At 59.5% G+C, this 18899-nt stretch overlaps 1 protein-coding gene across 4 annotated transcripts in view; it reads right to left on the bottom strand.

The window, feature by feature from the left end:
- Positions 1-1229: 1229 nt before the first annotated feature.
- The window catches only part of LMNA (lamin A/C), a 39333-nt gene continuing 21663 nt past the window's right edge, over positions 1230-18899 (bottom strand). For all 4 annotated transcript variants that reach the window (XM_072732511.1, XM_072732514.1, XM_025997295.2 and 1 more), the window contains 12 exons: positions 18240-18817; positions 8513-8669; positions 6258-6383; positions 5898-6068; positions 5660-5785; positions 4924-5144; positions 4604-4829; positions 4113-4220; positions 3879-3998; positions 3401-3490; positions 2437-2706; positions 1230-2150 (listed from right to left, as the gene is read on the bottom strand). In XM_072732511.1, the coding sequence (XP_072588612.1) occupies positions 2124-2150; positions 2437-2706; positions 3401-3490; positions 3879-3998; positions 4113-4220; positions 4604-4829; positions 4924-5144; positions 5660-5785; positions 5898-6068; positions 6258-6383; positions 8513-8669; positions 18240-18595 (1998 nt within the window). In that variant the 5' untranslated portion in view covers positions 18596-18817 and the 3' untranslated portion in view covers positions 1230-2123. The remainder of the gene's footprint in view (positions 2151-2436; positions 2707-3400; positions 3491-3878; positions 3999-4112; positions 4221-4603; positions 4830-4923; positions 5145-5659; positions 5786-5897; positions 6069-6257; positions 6384-8512; positions 8670-18239; positions 18818-18899) is intronic.

Genomic DNA, 18899 nt, shown 5'->3' with positions numbered 1-18899 from the left:
GCGCTGCGCTGCTGCGGCTGCGCCGTGACAGGTATGCGCGCGGAGGCACCTGCTGCGGGAGATCCCGCGCAGCCGCCTAGGCCCCCGGGTCCCCGCCCGGGCGGCTCTCTGGCGCCCTCAGGTGCCCGGCTCGGGAAGTGCACAGGCCGGCCCCTGGAGCCTTCGCCTGGTGAAAAGGGCGGTCTTCCTCAGGAGCCGCCTACCTGAGCAGGGGCGGCTTCCTCAAACTCACACACCTACCCCCAGCATCCCTTCTCCCAGGGATGCAGCCCACAGGGGCCAGGGTTTCCAGGGGACCTGGGAGGGCTTGTCCCCTCCCTCACAGTGGTGTCTTCATCATCGCAGACATGCTTTCTCACCGACTGTTCACTGCGGCTGACTCTCCTTCCCCAGGGAGCATACACTTATACTTGAGCAACGCTACCTTTTGTTCAGGGGGAGCGTGATGTCACAGGGGCGGGGGTTGCAGCCAGAGCCCTGGGATCCTGGCCACCTGCCACCGCGTGGGCCTGGCAGCTAGCTCAGGGCCCTCACTCCCAGGGGCAAAGGAGACAGGACGTCTCAAGACTACCAGGGTGGAATGGAAGAGGGCGGAGATGCTGTGCAATCCACGAAGGGCCAGAGCCAGACTGCTTGCCGGAGCTCAGGTCCCCCTCTGACCACCTCCTCAACCTACACTCCCCCCCCCCCCCCCACCAGGCTCCTGCTCTGTCACCACACGTTTGTTTCCCTTCCCCCGAGCAAGGGACACCAACTGCTCACTTGCAGGTAAGTCCTGCTGCTTTCCTTCTATCCTGGCCAGCCCCTCCACTGTCCTTCCTGCTCACTTGCTGGGGTCCTGACACATCACTGCCCTCAGGCCGCATTCCCATCCCTGTCTTATGCCTCAGAGTTAGAGCTGACCGCAGGGCCCCATGGAGAGAAGGTGGTCAGGGCTCAGGTGGGTGCTGGCAGGATGAAGAAATCGACCTCTCCAAGGGCCTTCCACAGGACCAGGCACTGCTTATGCCCAAGTTGCTCTGCACCAGCCACCAGAGAACCTGGATATGTGTCTGAAGTGCGCGGGCAGTGGGGGGCTTCAGCTAACCTCCCCCAGAGCAAGGGCGAGGCCAGGCAGCAGTGTGCACGAAGATGAGGGTGAGCATGTGAGGGTTGTATGTGTATGTGTCTGGCCCTCAGGGCACACGGTGACGCCCATTGACAAAGACAGATACCAAGGCAGCCAGGGATAGAAACAACTAGTGTATTGATCTGGGGGGAGAAAGGGGATGCAGATGGGAAATGGGGAGGCCAGGGACTTTAGTGTTTGCCAAAACCATGGACACACACCCTCTACCTCTTCTCACCTTCCTCTTCCACAGCCGGCTCCCACCCTGTCTACTACCCTCCCTCTCCATTCTGCCCTACACCCACTTGACCTTGACCTCCAGTAACTGAGCAGAGCCCAGGCTTCCAGCTTCCAGGTGAGGCAGCCTCAAAGAACCTCTCTTCCCCCCTCTCCCACCTCATTCCCATCTCTTGTCTAAATAAAATACAGAAAAAGCAAGCATAGCTGGTACCTGGCAGGACTAGTCACCCGGGGGGCTGAAGGCAGGGGGGGGGGTGGGGGGGGGGCAGGCAGAGGAGCCTCAGCCAGGTGTAGTAGAACAGGGGTGGGGGGGGGTTGGGGGTGGGGGCTGGCCCAACGCCCCCCTCAGAGGCTGGCTGGGAGGACTCCAGAGCTGCCTCTCAGGCACCATGTTCACTGGGTCCCCAGGGTGGGGGTGGCAGGCGGGAGCAGCAGAGAAGCAGAAACTAGGTTCTGTAGGAGCATCCCTTTCCCTTGGCTTCTGGAGGAAGCCTTCTTTGGTTTTAAGGCAGATGTGGAGTTTCCCAAAAGCAGGGGAGATTGACATAGATGCTTTTTTTTTTTTTTTGCTTGTGTTTTTCCTTCAGTATAAAACCACTGTAGAAAATAACTTCTCTTAGAAAAAAAAACAAAACATAGAAGAAAAAAACCAAAGGGGTATTTTCTTTGGCTTCAAGCCCCTCCCATGAGGTGCTGGGCCGGTGTGGGCAGGGTGGGCGTGAGGCAGAGAGGAGGCAGGCAGCCTTCACCCTCACCCGGCCTGGCAGGTCCCAGATCACATGATGCTGCAGTTCTGGGGGCTCTGAGAGAGAGATAGGAGTGGGGGAGGAGAGATGTGAACAGCAGGGCTAGGCCCCTGGCCCTCCCCAGCCCCCCAGCCCCGCCCCTGCCCTCCAGTCTGGGGCTCAGACAGGAGGGGCAGGATGCAGAAGCGACTGCCTAGGACCTTGGGCTGAGGGGAGGCGGCTCCCACTCCCCCGGGTTGCGGGAGAGAAGGCCTCCCCCCCCCCCCCACAGGGCTCCCTCATCCTAAGCCTCGAGGACCGGGGTCCTCTGCTTGCAGGTGCAGAGGCACAGGGACAACTCACCTGGGTTCGGGGGCTGGAGCTGCCCAGGAGGTAGGAGCGGGTGACCAGGCTGTCCCCGAAGCTGCCACCCCCACTGCCCCCCACACTGCGGTAGCTGCGGGTGACTGTGACACTGGAGGCGGAAGAGCCAGAGGAGATGGATCCGCCCACCTGGGCTCCCGAGCTGCTGGCGGAAGCCTTGTCTGCAGGCTGCCCGCAAGTCCCGCACAGCACGGTGCGCGAGCGCAGGTTGTACTCGGCGGGGTCCCCCGAGCTGCTGCAGTGGGAGCCCTGAGAAGGAAGACAAGGCTCAGGCGGGATGGCCCAGCCCCGGCTCCGTACTCCTGCTCGCACCGCCACCAGGCAGGACAGCGGGGTTCTGTGCTCCAGGCCCCAGATGGAGGGCCCCAGCCCCGGGAGGAGGGGATGACCTGGGAGGGCAGAGGGTCAGGAAGACTTGGGGACAGGGGACTGGAGCTGTGGCTGGGCTCTGTCCCAGACCCTTGAAGCTGAAGAGGGAGAGGAGAGTGAGCAAGCTTGTAGAGCAGCAAGCATGCAAAATAAGTGGGGCGCGGGAGGTGGGAAGGGTACATTCTTGCAGGAACAGGAGAAATGAGAACAGCACATGCAACAGGAATGGGGAAGAGATGAGAAAGGAAATGCGTCTGACAGGAATTGGGGGGAGAGAGGCAGGGCTGGGCGCCCCACATCTGTCCTCCCGTCCCCTCTCCAAGAGATAAATCCAGACCCTGTCCACTGCTCCAAAGAGAGTGCTCCGTGGCATCAGGAAGTTCCCACTCCCATCCTTACCAGCCTAGGGCACCCAGACACCTGGGCTCCCTGTTCAAGATACAGGGAGGACAGAAGAAAAGCCAGGGCAGCGCATGAAGTTCCAAAACATTCTTTAATGAAAAGATTTTTGGCAAGGGGAGGCCTGGCTGGGTGCCCCAGTGTGGGCTCGGCCTCAGCGGCGGCTGCCACTCACATGGTGGTGATGGAGCAGGTCATCTCCATCCTCATCCTCGTCGTCCTCGACCACGGTCACGGAGCGCACCAGCTTGCGCATGGCCACCTCCTGCCAGGGACATGGGCCCAGACCCAGGGGTTAGGGGATGAAAGCTGGGGGAGGGGTATGCAGTACCACCACTCACACTGACCATCTGTGGTCTGCCCTCTGTAGCACTGGGGCAAAGGAGGGACATCATCAGACTCCCGGGTAGGAGTGTGGTCCTGCCTTTAAGGATCCAATCCCTGCTATCTACCTTCCACCCCTCATGCCCCATTGGGGAGGCATCTTTGGGTTTGATGACCAGTGAGGGGAGCACTTGGGGCCTGGGGTTGCAGCAGAGGGAGTCAGGACACAGTGGCCTGGAACTGGCTCCCTGGGGTTCAGTGCTGCTGGCTCCCAGTTTGGCCACAGGGGGAGCCCTGTCCAGACAGAGGCCAGCCTGCAGCATACTCACTTCCCCAGTGGAGTTGATGAGAGCCGTGCGCAGGCTGTTTCCGCAGCCCCAAGTGTTCTGTGCCTTCCATACCAAGTCAGTAGGGGGACTATGGGTGGCCCCAGCTCCTGCAGCCCAGATCTAGGGAGGCAGTTTAGAGAAGGCTGCTCAGTCCAGCATGCCCATGCTTGGACCCATCCCTTCTCCTCACCTCTGGCCACCCCAGGGTACCATGTGAGGACTCCTGCCACTCACCGTCACCACCTGCCCAGCCTTCAGGGTGAACTTTGGTGGGAAGCGATAGGTCAGCAAGGGGTCATCTCCATTCTGGCGCTTGATCTGCCAATTGCCCATGGACTGGTCCTGCCAGCAAGGAAGGGAGGGGACAGTGGGGGAGGTTTGTTCAGGTTCCCAGGCCAATCTCGCTCATGGGCTAGGGCAGGGCCCCATCAAGGATAACACCGCAGTCTATGGACACTCAGGCGCTACTGGGCACACTCAACACTCTCAATATCCCACAACCCAAGGACCGAGGGACTGTTGTTTACATCCATCCCACAAGTGAGGACGTGGACACTCAGAGGGGTTGGACAGCTCGCTACGGTCTCAGTGCCAGCGGGGAAACGTGGAGTCACCCGAGTGTGGAGGGACACACTGGCCCTGGTCTGCCACTGGGAGGGACACCCTCTGTCCAAACGCCATCCTTTCCCTTCGGGTTTTCTCCCTCCCGGAGCTGGGGCGCCTACCTCACTGGACTTGTTCCGCAGCCGCACAAACTTGCCCTCCTCATCCACCTCCTCCACAGCCACGCGCCCGCTGGTACGAGCGTGCTGGGAGAAGCTGCTGCTGCGACTCTCGGAAGACTCCAGTTTGCGCTTCTTGGTGATGCTGCCCGTGCCCTGCGTCTGCGACGAGTGGGAGGAGGCGCGGCCACGGCTGCGCTGCGAGGTGGGGCTGGGGGATAGTCGCAGCCTGGCAAGGGGGACACAGAGGGGCCTCGTCAAGATGGGCCATGGGCAGGGGCGGCGCTGGCTGGCACCCCCGCCCCAGCTCCTCCCCGACCCACCTTTCCTCCTCGCCCTCCAGGAGCTTGCGGTAGGCATGGATCTCCATATCCAGGGCCAACTTGATGTCCAGCAGCTCCTGGTACTCGTCCAGCTGCTGCTGCATCCTCGCCCGCATCTCCGCCATCTCCCTTTCCTTATCGGCCAGCAGCCGCCGGCTGGTGTCACGCTCACGGGCTAGTGAGTCCTCCAGGTCCCGCAGCTTTGCCTCCTTGGCTGCCAGCTGGGTGAGGGAGCCAGGCTCAGGTGAGCTCCCAGGGACCAGGATGGAGGGGCCAAAGGTGGGTCCCTCTCACCACTCTCCCCAGGCTCTTTTGCCCAAGCCAGAGCCTGCCAGGGGCTCTCTCATGGTGGGGCTGGCAGCCAGGAAGCCTTTCCCTGAATCTAACTGAAATCTCTGATACTGAGGCTGGAACCTGCTTCCTCTGGTCACAAATGCACAGCTGGTCAGAACAGGTGCTTTAACAGCACTCACACCAAGCCACGCAGAAGGTAAGAAAGGCCTCCGTTCTCAACTGGGAAGAGCAAGGTTCTGAGGAGTGCATGTCATGCAGGTCAAACAGGAAGTGGTCCTGGCACAACGGCCAGGTTACCTGACTGAATCCTAGGCTCCTCCTCGAGTCCAAGGTTCTGGGACATGGTCGGCCTCTCACCTTCCCCCTCCTCTCCCTCCTGGGGACTTGCACTACATCCAGCCTCACCCTTAGCTCAGGAGGGAAGGGGTGGGGAGGGGCACACCTGCTTCTGCAGCTGGCTGAGTTGGGCCGAGAGGCTGTCGATGCGGATGCGGGACTGTTGGAGCTCCTCATGCGCGGCCCCCACCAGGTTGCTGTTCCTCTCAGCTGACTGCCTGGCGTTATCCAGCTTTGGGGGAGAACACAGGGATAAGGCTGCTGGGGCCTGAGAGGGGACCCCTCGCCCAGGGTGGGCAGGGCCAGGGCTGCTGGGGGTCGGGGCAAGGGGAGGCACCAAGCACCTTGGCAGAGTAGGTCTTCTCCAGTTCCTTCTTATATTGCTCCACCTGGTCCTCATGCTGGGCCCGCAGCTCCTGCAGGGCATCCGCCAGCCGGCTTTCAAATTCACGCTGCTTACCATTGTCAATCTCCACCAGCCGGGTCTCGTGGCGGCGCTTGGTCTCACGCAGCTCCTGGGGTGGGTGGAGACAGAGCCAAGGTCAGGACTAGTCCTTGGAGGATGAGGTCCGGGTGGCCAAGCCCCCTGCCCCATCCTACGGCTGAGTGGATCACCCCCCTTAACCCCAGCAGCGGGGCAGGCGAGCCCTGCACCTGGCTGAGACCCAGCCCCACACCTCTGGCCTCAAGAGCACAGTCCCTACCTCACTGTAGATGTTCTTCTGGAAGTCCAGCTCCTCCTTCAGGGTCTGCAGCCTGTTCTCAGCATCCACCCGCCGCAGCATCTCATCCTGGAGTTGCTTCTTGGCTTCACCCAGGGCTGCCTCGAGCTGAGAGGAATGGGGCAGAGGTCAAGGAGCAGGGCCATGGAACACCAGAGCTTCGAGGAAGCTGAGAGCAGCTGTTTCTAGCACAACCCTTTATGCACATAGAAACAGGTCTGGATGGGGATCCCTGGGTGGCTGAGTGGTTTGGCGCCTGCCTTCAGCCCAGGGCATGATCCCGGAGTCCCGGGATCGAGTCCCACATTGGGATCCTTGCATAGAGCCTGCTTCTCTCTTTCTCTGTCTCTCATGAATGAATAAATAAAATCTTAAAAAAAAAAAAAAAAAAGGGCAGCCCGGGTGGCTCAGTGGTTTAGCGCCACCTTTGGCCCAGGGTGTGATCGATCCTGGAGACCCGGGATGGAGTCCCATGTCGGGCTCCCTGTCTGGAGCCTGCTTCTCCCTCTGCCTTGTGTCTCTGCCTCTCTCTCTCTCTCTCTCTCTCTCTCTCTATCTCTATCTATCTCTATCTATCTCTATCTATCTCTATGTGTCTCTCATGAGTAAATAAATACAATCTTTTAAAAATTAAAAAAAAAAGAAAGAAAGAAAGAAACAAACAAACAGGTCCGGGGAATAGGAGCCTCAGCTGTCACTGAGGTCACGGAGTCTCCTCACTCATGGAAACCACTCTGGGCAGGTACTGGGTTCAGAAAAGAAAAGTGGGGCAGCCCCGGTGGCGCAGCGGTTTAGCGCCACCTGCAGCCCGGGGTGTGATCCTGGAGATCCAGGATAGAGTCCCACATCGGGCTTGGAGCCTGCTTCTCCCTCTGCATGGAGCCTGCTTCTCCCTCTGCCTATGTCTCTGCCTCTCTCTTCGCTCTCTCTGAATGAATAAATAAATAAATCTTAAAAAAAAAAAAAAAGAAAAGAAAAGAAAAGAAAGGTGGCACCATCCCTCTCTGGCACAACACAGGGAGGTGCTCTGAAGGAGGTGTGTTCCAAGTAGAGGAACATGAGGCGAGAAACCAAAGTGTACCTAGGGATGGGGGGAGAAGAGCCTGTGTCAAGGCCCAGAGGTGTGAAGGTATCCTGTGCCCTGCGGGGTCCTCAGAAGGATCAGCACTGCCAGAGCCGGCAGGGCCCAGGGGTGGTGAGATGGAAGGGGCCAGCATGGGAAGGCTCAGCTAGACTTTTTTTTTTTTTAAAGATTTATTTATTTATTCATGAGAGACACAGACTGAGAGAGAGAGAGAGGCAGAGACACAGGCATAGGGAGAAGCAGGCTCCTCACAGGGAGCCTGATGTGGGACTTGATCCTGGATCCCGGGATCATGACCTGAGCTGAAGGCAGGTGCCCAACTGTTGAGCCACCCTGGCATCCCCCCACTGGACTATTAACAGAGGTCCCCTGGTCTGCCACAGAAAGGTCTCTGAAGTTTGAGCAGCAGAGCACCTTTCCTCGCCTTTGGTCTCAGAAAGCCCTGGCTGGCCAGCACAGCTGGGAAGACCTGGTTTTGTCACCAACCTGCTGGGATCTCTGGTCTGTCCCATGCCATATGGGGTCAGGGCTCGAGAAAGACAGAGCCCATGATAGGAGTTAGCAACTGACCCTGCTTGGAGCATATGAGGCTGAAGTGGGAGCAGCCCCACTTGGAGTCTGTCCCGAGCCTGGATCATGAGACAAAAGGACAGGACGGACAGCAAAGTACCTTGAAGGCAGAGACAACTGTATTCCAGCCAAGCATTAAGAACATGTGTCCCGTGTGTGATTAACCATCCACTCCCAACTTCAGGCTCTATCTTCCAGAGGGACCACAGCTCTCCTATGGGACGGCCAAACCACGAGGGATCTGGGGCCAGGCACACTTCCTTGTAAAGTTCAGTGGAAGTGGCTGTGGACTATTTAATTTATTAACGGAACCTCTACGCCCATCATGGGGCTCCAATTCACGACCCCAAACTCTACCGACTGAACTGGCTAGGTGCCTGGCTGTGGACTATTTTAAATCCACTATGCCAGATGCACCAGAGTAGAGAGGGGGATGCGATAAGGGCAGGTGGGGGAACTGGTGCCCACGCAGGGGAATGGCTCTGATGCCATGTCCATGGGGCAGGACAGACAGGTACCAGGAGACCAAATGGACTGCAAGGGTGACTAGGGCGGCCTGCACTGGTCTGGTGGGAGGCCTCACCTTGGTCACCTGGCCCCGCAGGTCATGGAGTTCGCCTTCCAGCGTGCGCTTCTCGCTGAGCGCAGTGCTCAGGGCGGCCTCCTTGGAGTTGAGCAGAGCCTCCAGGTCCTTGAGCCGGGCCTGGGCGGCCATCAGGTCGCCCTCCTTCTTGGTATTGCTAAGGAAGCAAGGGGAGAGTGAGTTGAGGAGGAGTCTGTGTCTCCAAGGAGGGTCAGGACTCCCAGGGAGGGTCAGGACTCCCAGGGAAAGACTGCAATTCGGTCCCAGGAGTTCCTCCGCCCTCTCCACCCCCCACTGTGGGGGCCTGGCTTGCCCATCCCTCAAAGTGCCAGGAGAGGGCATCCTTGCTCTTGATTTGTTTGCATCTGGGGCTGGCCTCCCACCTCCCCCAAGATCCCCCAAACCCCCTTCCTGCTTCTCCACCCTTCCCATGACTCAGTGCTCAGGAACGTGCCTGGGGCCAAGGGCAAAGCGCAATCCCAGGAGATGAATGCTTTTCCCTCTCTCTCCTCCCATTCCTTCCCAAAGAGACAGGGCCACCTTTGTCTCTTGCCCCTACCCACACTGGACCTTAACCTTCTCTTCCCTGACTCCGCCTACCTTCCATTCAACCAGGCTTCCCTCCCTGCAGGGACGGGACAGCCAGTCTCCCAGCCTTTGGGGTCCATGCATCCCTCTAACTTCCCAGGTTGAGGCTCTCCTGGCCCCTTGTACACACTGGGGACTCTGTGCTTAAAACTCAGTGATGAGGACTGGCAGGTATGGTACTGACCCTTCCATTTCTCAGACTCAGTCTGGGTCCCCTGACCGAGGCCAAGCACAGGGGTTCCAGCTGCCCCCTCCAGGCCTTCTCAGAACTTGAGAGAATGCTCAGCCCTACTCTGAGCCTCCAGGTCCATCTAGACTACAGCCTCAAGCCTCCCTATTCCTCAAACTGGGGAGAGCTTTAGCCAAATAGCCAAATAAACTCTTGCCACAGCTCAGGACTTTCCAAATGGGAGTCACCAGGTCTCCAGCGGGCTCCACCACAAGGGGGACACGAAGATACCCAGCTGGGTAGGGGAAGGCCCCTTGGAGACATGGAGGGGGCTCCCCCACCAAGCCACTGGCCACACCTTAGAACAAGCCCTTTGACGCACAGTGTCTGTCTCCCTCGAAAAAAAGAGGCCCTTCCAGAACTGGAGGATGTCTCCCCTCCTCCGTCTCAGCCAGAAAAGCTAAAAATAAAGTCAAAACCCAGCTCAGGTTTTGGCTGCCATCCGGCCCAGCCCCTGACTGGGAGCACAGCCCCAACTTTCCATGACTTCAAAACTTTTCCGAAGCTGAGCCAGCTGCAAGGGGAGGAATGAAGAAGAAACCGCCAGTAAAGTGAAGCCGCACAGCAGACACCGGCTCCTTGGGCCGGCTCCAGGGCGTCAGGCCTGCTCCACAGAGGCCTCTCCACCCTGGAGGCCTATGCCCTTCCTGCTGCCCCTGCCTGCAGGCTGGAAGGAGCTCACAGGGGGGCAGCTCAGCTCCTCCCTTACTCAGGATACTGAGGGGCCTGGGTTGGAAGTAAGGGCCAGTATGAGGCAGTGGTGGCCCAGGGACCCCACCCTGCCCTGCATTGCCCTCCTCAGGCTGGGGAAGCAGAAGGCCTCCCTGCCATGGCACCCCTGCCCTGTCAGCCTCCCTGAGGGGGTGGTGTTGAGAAGGACAGTGACCATAACCACTCAATGGCAACAAACAGTCCCATGGCACAATTATGCAGCGGGCACTGCTCTGAATGTTAGTGTTCGCTCACTTGGTCTTGTGTAGTGGCCTAATAGACAGGCGCCAGCACCATGTGACCAGGGACACTGAGGCACAGAGAGTCATGTCCAAGGGCCGGTAGCAAACCGGTAGCAGAGTGGCCAGAAGGGCCCTGCCCCTTGGCCCAGCCTCCAAAGCAACATGGGGGCTCTGTGCCTTTCCCTCCAGGAGGCCACAGCAGGGAAACCACCAGCACAGAGGAGGTGGGGAGGGCCCTGGTGGTTTTCTCAGAGGCTGAGGAGCTCCCATCTGTGGGGAAGAAGCCACTATCACCCACAGGCTCATGACTCAGCCCTCAGGAGTTGTGGCCAGGGAGCCACATGCACACCCCAAGATGGCTGGGGGGCGGTGTGGTGCAGAGCCCAGTGCCCCTCCTTCCTCTGCCCTTGGCTTGTCAGCCTAGGACTAGGCCCCCATGTGGGGTCTTCAGACCCAGTAGGGACCCCAAGCCAACCCTGGCTACGCGGTCAGCACCTCAGGTGCCAGGGCCACTGGGGCCTGCGAGAGCTGAGAAGGGCGGGAACAGGGCTGTAGATGACTCATCCTCGGGCAGACAATACCCGGGTAGGGGTTGGGAAATCCTCTAGCACTCACAGGGGAGACCCCCATTTTGCCCACGTCCTGCCCAAGCCCTCATGTCCAGGTTTCTCAAACACCAAACACGGGAGTGGCTGCATCCCAGTGGCCTCATGAGGGAAGCAGGGCTGGGCATCCTGTTTCTGACGCTTCCCACGACTGGCAGATCCCGTTGAGGGGGGACAGAGAGGGGAGGGGAGGGCAGGGTACAGGGAGCTGGGGGTCTGCCGCACGGATGCCGTGGGGCAGGGAAGGCTGGCTCCAGGGCCACTGCAGGCCGGGCCTCAGGGGCAGCAGAGGGGCTGGGTGGGCATCAAGCCAGGTGCTGGCCCGCCCTCTGAGTCACCCTCCTCAGCCCAGCCTGGACGCCAGATATGGAAGCCAGGCCGCCCAGGCCTGTTTGGGGCCTGTTGCTAGGGGCAACTTGTGCCCTCATTTCCTCCTCCACAGGTTGAGGGAGACACCAGGGGGACAGACCTTTGGCCATCCTCACAAGAAGCAGGGGGAGGGGAAGAGGGCCACAGGGGCCTGGGGGAGCAGGCCCAGCCCTGCAGGGGCTCCCTCCCAGTCCCTCCTGCCCCATCTCAGCCCCTCAGCCTCACCGGCACACAGAGTTCCCCATGGCTGGGCCACCTCAGGACAGGAGGGGAAGGAGGGGAGGGGAGATCAGGGTCTTTGAGCTCTGCAGGGAAGGGCGCCCCCTGTGGCAGGGAAGGGCAGGGCCGGCTGTGTGGGCCCCACAGAGTCCCTGCCCTCCAGCTTGGCCACAGCTCTTCCCTCTCCTTCCCAACTCTAGCCCCTGACTCCAGATCCTGGGCAAAGCTGACTTTCTGCCAGTGAGGGACGCTCCTGTAGCCACCCCTCCCTTTGTTGGGGCAGCTCTTCCCCTGCAGTCTATCCTCCCCCACCCTCCATCCAAGTCCACTCCCCTGGGTTGCCCCACCCCAGACCTGCCCTGGGGACCTGTCCCCACCTCCCAAGCGTGCTCTCCTGTAGTTTTTCACCTGGTGGTTTATGCACTGTCCACTCAGGTCTGGGGCTTTTCCTGTCTGTGCCTGGAATGCCTGCAGGCTAGGAGTTCCCTGGCTCCAGGCTTCTGGCTGGGCCTCTTCCTGGGCCACCCCTGCACTTTCACAGCCGGGGAAACCAAGGCCTGGACCAGGGAAGGCTTGGTTCACCTGAGGACACTCACAGGAGAGAGGAACAGAGCACCGAAATGGCATGGTGCACACTGGGCAGGGAGGAAGAGAGCTGGTGGGAATGGTGGGTGCTGGGGGTGGGCGCACAAGGGTGGCACCCCAGCACCCAGAAAGCAAGCCTGGGAGACGTGTCCACCTCTGCTTCCCCGTTCTAGGAGTGACACCACCCAAATACACTCCCACAACCCCGTGCGCAGCCATGGGCTTGGATGTTCTCCACCCCAAGAAGGAACTACTACTTGGTTTCTTGGCTGGTCTGTGGGTCTGCCACCACTTTCTGGTAAGGGCAGAATGTAGGAAGAGAGGGACATGTGGCGCTTGAGGACCGGTCCCCTCACTGCAAAGAGACCTTCAAGAGAAGAGCCGAGGGGAATGCGTGTTCTTGCCTGCGCTGTGAAGCCCTGGAGCCTTCTCCAAGCCCTGCCCCCTGAGGTTCTGAGCACCTTCCAGCTGGAGCGCCAGGCAGGCCCCTCAGGACAGACACCCCCACCCGCACCCAGCACAGTGGAGACTCTGCTTCCACTTGCCTTGCTGGGGCATGCCACCAGCACACAGGCCTGGGGTTCGGGCCCTCAGATCCCCATCCAGAGCCAGCTGTCCTCCTCGGAGACAAAGGCAGAGGGTTGGGGTGGAGGAGCTGGTGCCGAGAAGAGAGCCGGGAAGCCTGTGGACATGTTCAGACGCAACCCTGGCAGAGGCGCTGGGTCTGGCAGGGGGCCAGATTTGAGTCACAGCTGCTTGGTGTATCAACGTGGCATTGTACGGACAACAACGCAGGAGGAGCCACAGCCAGGGGCTGGGCCCTGGGGTCCTGGACAACAGGCAGCCGGCTTCCTGACCAACTGCTCTCTCAAGGTCTCTGCCAACTCCACTTTCCTTCTTGGCCTAGCTCTCTAGAAGCCACGCCTGGGATGTCAAGACAGTGCAGGGCTGAGGCCTGGGGATGGACCAAAAGAAGTAGGGGCCTGGGGGGGGCGGGTAGCTTAGGAAGAGATAGGATGTCCTAGAAGGAGGGGGAGGGAGGCCACCCGCCAAAGGGAGGGACATTCAGGGGATCCCCACAAGAAGCTGATTCAGAAGTCCCTTCTTCAGGATGCATTAACCCTCCATCTGCTGGCTTATGCTTATTAACCCCAGGTCAGCAAGAGGGGGTGGGAGCCACACCCCAAGATCAGCAAAGGAAGTGGGAGGACCTAAGGGGTTCTGGTCCCACTGCATTCCAGCTCCAGCCTAGGAAGCTGGAAGCTCCCTCCAGGCCTCAGAGGTGCCAGCTCAGAGCTTCAGGAGGAGGGGGGCCTTGGAAACCCCCATCCTCTCCACTGCTCAGAAACTGGGCCGCTTGAGAGGAAGGTCTCCAGCTTTTCTGACCCAGCCCTCAAGGCACACGTGTTCTGTCCCTTCCACTTGTCCTCCATGCTAGTCCCGCCCTCCTCCCTCCTGCTGCCACTCAGCAAGGGCACCCCCAGTAGTTCTCAAGGAAAGGCCACCCCAAGCCTTTCCTTCTCTGACCAAGCCAGCGCAGGGTCTCCTGTCCACTCTCCACTCTGCCCTCTACCATGACTCAGCTCCTCTGTGGGGCCTGGGATCCCAGCCAGAATTAATCCTGGCTTCCTTTCCCACAGAGGGACAGGGAGCACCCCCTCCCTGCCCCCCCTTCCCAAACTCTGTCCCCTTCTAAGACCTCCTCCCAGCCTGGCCTCAGGAGGGGTGGGGCCAGAGTGGGTGCAGGAAGGGGAGTGGGTGGGTGGCCCAAGGTCAGCCACACCTCTTGGACTGTAAACACGGGTGTAAGCCTGGTTGGCTGTTCACCTTTCCCGGGGTGTCCCTGCCACCCAAACATGGGGCCCATGGCACTTAGCTTGTCCTTCTGGAGAACACGGCCCTTGCTGCTGTCCTGAAGGGAGACATATGACAGCGAAGTGCCCTTTCTTACCAGCAATAAAAACAAAGCATAAACCAAGGGGGTAATGTCATCATAATTAACTGCTCTCACAAACTTTCTTTGAGAAATAGGGGAGTGTGTCTATGCTTTTCATACCCCAGTTTGTGGGAAATATTTCTATTGAGAACAGCATTGGCTATTAATTATATTCACATTAAGTGTATTTGATTTGAACATATACAGCTTGGTATTTTAAGAGGACTGTTTTCTCCCTTTGGGCATCACTGTACAATTTTGGAACCTGGGGGATCTCTGGAGATCTTCTGCTCTAACCCCTTTATTTCTTGGCTAGGAAACTCCAGAGAAGGAAGGTGATTTGCTCAAGGTCACACAGCAATGTGGCAGCAGGACCAAGACTAGAACTGAGGACATGAAGGCCCATACTCGTACTGTCATTCTGCTGGTGGACCACCTAAGGGTTAGGAGACCCTCCAACCTCTCTCCAGACATTTCCAAGAATATTGGACTTGGCCTGAGTCACTTTCAGTGCAGTGGGGCTCCAGAGGGTGGGAGCTGGCCGAACTGCCCCAGGGCTAGGCCCCTGAGCCAGACCCGGGCAGGAGCTGCCAGGGAGGGAGGCTGGGGGAGGGGAAGGCATCGGCTACCAGTTGTCCCCCCAGCTGTCCCTGGCTTCAGCCCTAACACTGAACTACTGAATCCCAGGGGGGACAGGGACGGCAGGACTGGGGCTGATGGGCATATCCTATGCAAGGGTAAGTCTCAGAATGGAAGCCAGGGGAAGTACCAGCCATGGGCACTCAGGCACTCATCACGGGAAAACAGTTGGGAGGCTGATCAGGAATTACTGGCTCAAGTAGTGCTCAGTCCCTGAGTTCAGCTATGCCTTAGCTACCTTGGAATCAGAGTGTAGACATCAGGGTTGGGGGTGGCAGCAGAGAGCACACCAGGGGCTCCCTCAGGTGAGGACAGGGGGCCAGGTATCCTCAGAGGCCTCCAGCCCTGTTCACCTTATGTCTCTGCCAAAGGACACAACCTCCTTCAGAGGTAGACACGTCCTACAAGTCCCATGGCAGCCTCAAGACCAAATCCCCAGCCTTCCAGAGCTGTCTTATGATCCACTGCCTGGCAGGGTCTTGGGCCTTTCCAGGTACAGGGTATAGTAAAGCTGGGTGTCAACAGATCCTGGCAGGACAACAGACCACCAAAGCATCACTGGTCCCACTGGTCTCAGAGTAGACTGAGGAATGACCTTTGGCCACCCAACCCCACCCTTAGGGCCCTCCAACCTGTCCTCTAAGCTGGAAAAGGAAGGCTTAGTGGGACAGGCACGCAGCTGGACATCAGAAGCCTGTGCTCAAGTCCTGACCTGTCACGTTTTTGCTGCGTGACACAGGACCAGCCTCTGCACCTCTCTGGCCTTTGCTGTTCCTGTCCCAGTGAGCATTGGGATGAACCTGGGCCTACGCTTCCCTGCTGGTCCCCACTGGGGCTGCACAAGGCCGACAATACAGGAAGTTGTCGAGCACCCAGGTTCGTCCGGGGGGAAGAGGAGCTTCTGCTTTGTGGGTCTAGGATCTCCCCACTTCTGACTCAGCTTTCCTCTACCACTTCCACTTGGGAAGGCACAGACCTCAGCCCTATACAGTGGCCTGGTAACAGACTTGGCTCTGAACCACTTGCTGCACACTGCCCATTGTGGGGGTGGTGACTAAGGAAGGAGGTCCTAAGGAAGGAGGCAGGAAAGCCTCCCGGGATGCAGTGGGGACAGGGGGAGAAGATGCAGGCAGTCAGGCCCCCAACCCTCCCTTTAAGACATCTGCTGTCTCCACCCTATGTCCTGCTGTCTCTTGTAAAGCCACTAGAGTGGAAGGGAGGGGGCAGCATCTGAATCATCCATCCAGCTGTCATGCTTGGGATGGGGCCCAGCTCTAAGCCTGGACCCTGGGTGGGGGTGGGCTTTCCTGGTGTTTACTGCTCCTTGTTTTCACACTTAGGGTCCAAATGCTTCAGGACTCTGGAATAGACTGAACGTGTGTATGGGTACTGGGGGGGGGGTTGTTTCTGCGTGGAGCCTATAACCCAGCCCAATGAGAGGGCACCCGAAAGTCCTGGGTGCAGTCCAGGTACCAGGCTGGGCCGGGGATTGCCACGGGGATCTCATAGACAGTTCTGCATCCCAACCAGAAGCCCAGCCCTGAACTCTGAGCTCTAATTAAACATTAAACCAGAGGACACCTTCTCTCTAGGCTTTAGTGCGAGGAGTTACGACAATGCTTTTCTTCCTTTCCCAAGTTCTTCATTTTCCTCTTCTCTGCTTCACCTTGAGCACAGCAGACACAAAAAGCAGCAGCCCATCCTGGGGCCTCCCACTAGAGACACAGAAGGGGATCCACACCCCAGTTGAAGTCCCCTTTGTCTCCACCCTGCCTCCCAGCAGCCTGAGATCCAGGTGTGCAGACCCACCCCCTCTCCCAGAAGCCCAGCCTCCCCAGCCAGGATCACAGGGGAAGAAAGAGGCAGATGGCTAAATATAACCAGTCCACACACACAACACCCCCGCCCCTGCCCCACGTGCGCACATACCCGCCTGGCGGCCCAGGCCTGGACAGCTGCACTGGGCCAGAGGCAGAGACAGACAACCTGGCGTGGTGGGGCTAGCCAGAGATCGCAGAGTCTACTCATCCCGTTTCCTGATCAATGTCCTCCCCAAAGAAAGACCTGCTGAGAAAGCTCGTCACAGGAATCAGCAGTGGGGGGATTTGGTCACTGAGCAGACTAATTTAACATAGATTCTCTGCCCCCGCCCCCATCTTGCCTCCTGTCTGTCCTGCTAGCTCAGTTGTTCCTATCACTACTGCAAAGAGACGGGAGTGATCTCCGTCCCTGGTGTCTCCAAAAAGTCAGCCTGTCTGTGTGTACTGTCTCCACCCACTCTTCCCAAGGGGATGGGTACCCACGCCCACCGGGCCAGGGGCCTGGCCAGTGAAGGGCAGAAAGCTCACTGGACACATAGAGGCTCCCAGGAGAGCAAGAGTTTGGAGAAGAAGATTGAAAGGGGGGGAATGAGGGGACATCAAGCCACGGGGCCCCCTGCCCCAGGGATCTCAAGCACCCTAGTACTCTCTGGCTGGGGTGTTCATAGAGAAAGAGGTAACAGAGAAGAGGAAAACAAATTTTCAGAGGCCAGGAAAAGAGGGCCTGAACTTCCAGGATCCAGAGGCCTTTTTAGAAAGGAGGGTGGAGTCAAGTAGGGTGGGGTAGGGTGGGGCAGGGATGGGTGAGGTAGGAGGGGCCTCAAGCGGCCAACGGCCGGATTTCAAATATGTCACCTATTCCAGCAGTTTCATAAGGCGAAGATCAAAAAACTGTCAGTGGCTGAGTGGATGGGCCACAGCAAAGATTATTCAGATTTGGCCAGGAAATCTGAATCTGCTTCACCCCAAGCAGACAGGCCAGGAGAAGCAGCCCCCAATGTCCAAGACACCAAGCAGAGGGCCAAGGGGGTGCACCAGACCTGGGTATAACACAACTTCCTGAGCCGGAGCTGGGAGCCTCTGCCCTCGGTCTCCCTCCCTCTCTTGCATTCCTGGGCCAAGAAGGCCAAGGGCTGTGGGAGCTGCGGGGGAGCGGAGCTCCTCAAGCTGTTTAGAGGGCCTGTCAGAGCCCAGGAAAGGTCCCCGACCTGCAAGTAGTGAGGGAGAGCTTCCCAACTCTTAGAATCCTGGAAAGAGTTGTGCCAAGGAGGTCCCCTCCACGTCCCTGCCTTGGTAACCTCTCTCCAGCACCACTGGACGCCCGCCAGCATGGGTGCTTATGCGTCCAGAGACAGTCTAGGCAAAGTTGGCACACTGCCAAGTCAGCCAAGAAAGTTTTAACAGGACCATTTCACCCATTTCAATGTGTCCTGAGTGTCCAGATTTCTTGAACTTAGCAGGGCCAGCTGTCCTCTGCCCAGGCCCCTGCCTTCAGCTCCAAAGGGCTGGCAACCCCCACCCAGACAGACTGTGGGCCTACCATCAGTCCTTGCATGGCCCGGATGACCCCACCGTCCCCTATATCCACCACCCTCTCCCAGAGACCCCTCCCTTCTCGGTCCTGTCTTGACAGTTTCCCTTGGCACTGCCAGTCACCCGCTGGGGCAGTTCCGGGGAGGGAGGGGACTGGAAGGCCGAGTTATGGGCCGGCTGCTGTGGGACCAGGGCGACTGTCCGCCCACCCTCTCCGGTCCCACCCCGCGCCACCACCTGGGCGCACTCACCGCGCTTTGAGCTCCTTGAACTCCTCCCGCACTTTGCTCAGCTCCAGCTGCAGGCGGGCGCGCTCCTTGGCCACCGAGTCGAGGGTCTTACGGGCATCCCCGAGTTCGGCCTCGTAGGCGGCCTTGATCCCGGACACCTCGCGGCTGACCACCTCCTCCGACTCGGTGATGCGAAGGCGCAGCCCCGCGTTCTCCGTCTCCAGAGAGCGCACACGGTCGATGTAGACCGCCAGGCGGTCATTGAGCTCCTGCAGGTCCTCCTTCTCCTGCAGCCGGGTGATGCGGGTGGGCGACAGCGGGGTGGAGCTGGCCTGCGCCCCGCTACGGGTGGCGCGCCGCTGGGACGGGGTCTCCATGGCCGGCAGGGTGGCAGGGCTGCCCGCGGGGCAGAGGTCCCGGAGAGGGCAGAGACCGCTCGGGGTGGGAGCGCGCGGGCCGGCGGGCTGTCGGCGGGCTCCTGGCAGGCGAGGGGTCTGGGTCGGGCGCTGTCGGACCTCGGGATCTGGGTGCGCGGCTGTGGCTGCGGCGCTCCCGCGGACACTCTGAGTCACCGACGCCGGGCAGCGGCTCTAATAGGTCTAGGGAGTGGGAGGAGGGGCCGCCGCTCTTAAAGGGGCCGCGCACGTCCGCAGCGGGAGGCGAGGGGGCGGTGGGGAAGGG

Source organism: Vulpes vulpes, chromosome 13 (genome assembly GCF_048418805.1).
Source record: "Vulpes vulpes isolate BD-2025 chromosome 13, VulVul3, whole genome shotgun sequence".
Taxonomy (NCBI): Eukaryota; Metazoa; Chordata; class Mammalia; order Carnivora; family Canidae; genus Vulpes; species Vulpes vulpes.
This window is presented reverse-complemented; position numbering and strand designations above follow the sequence as displayed.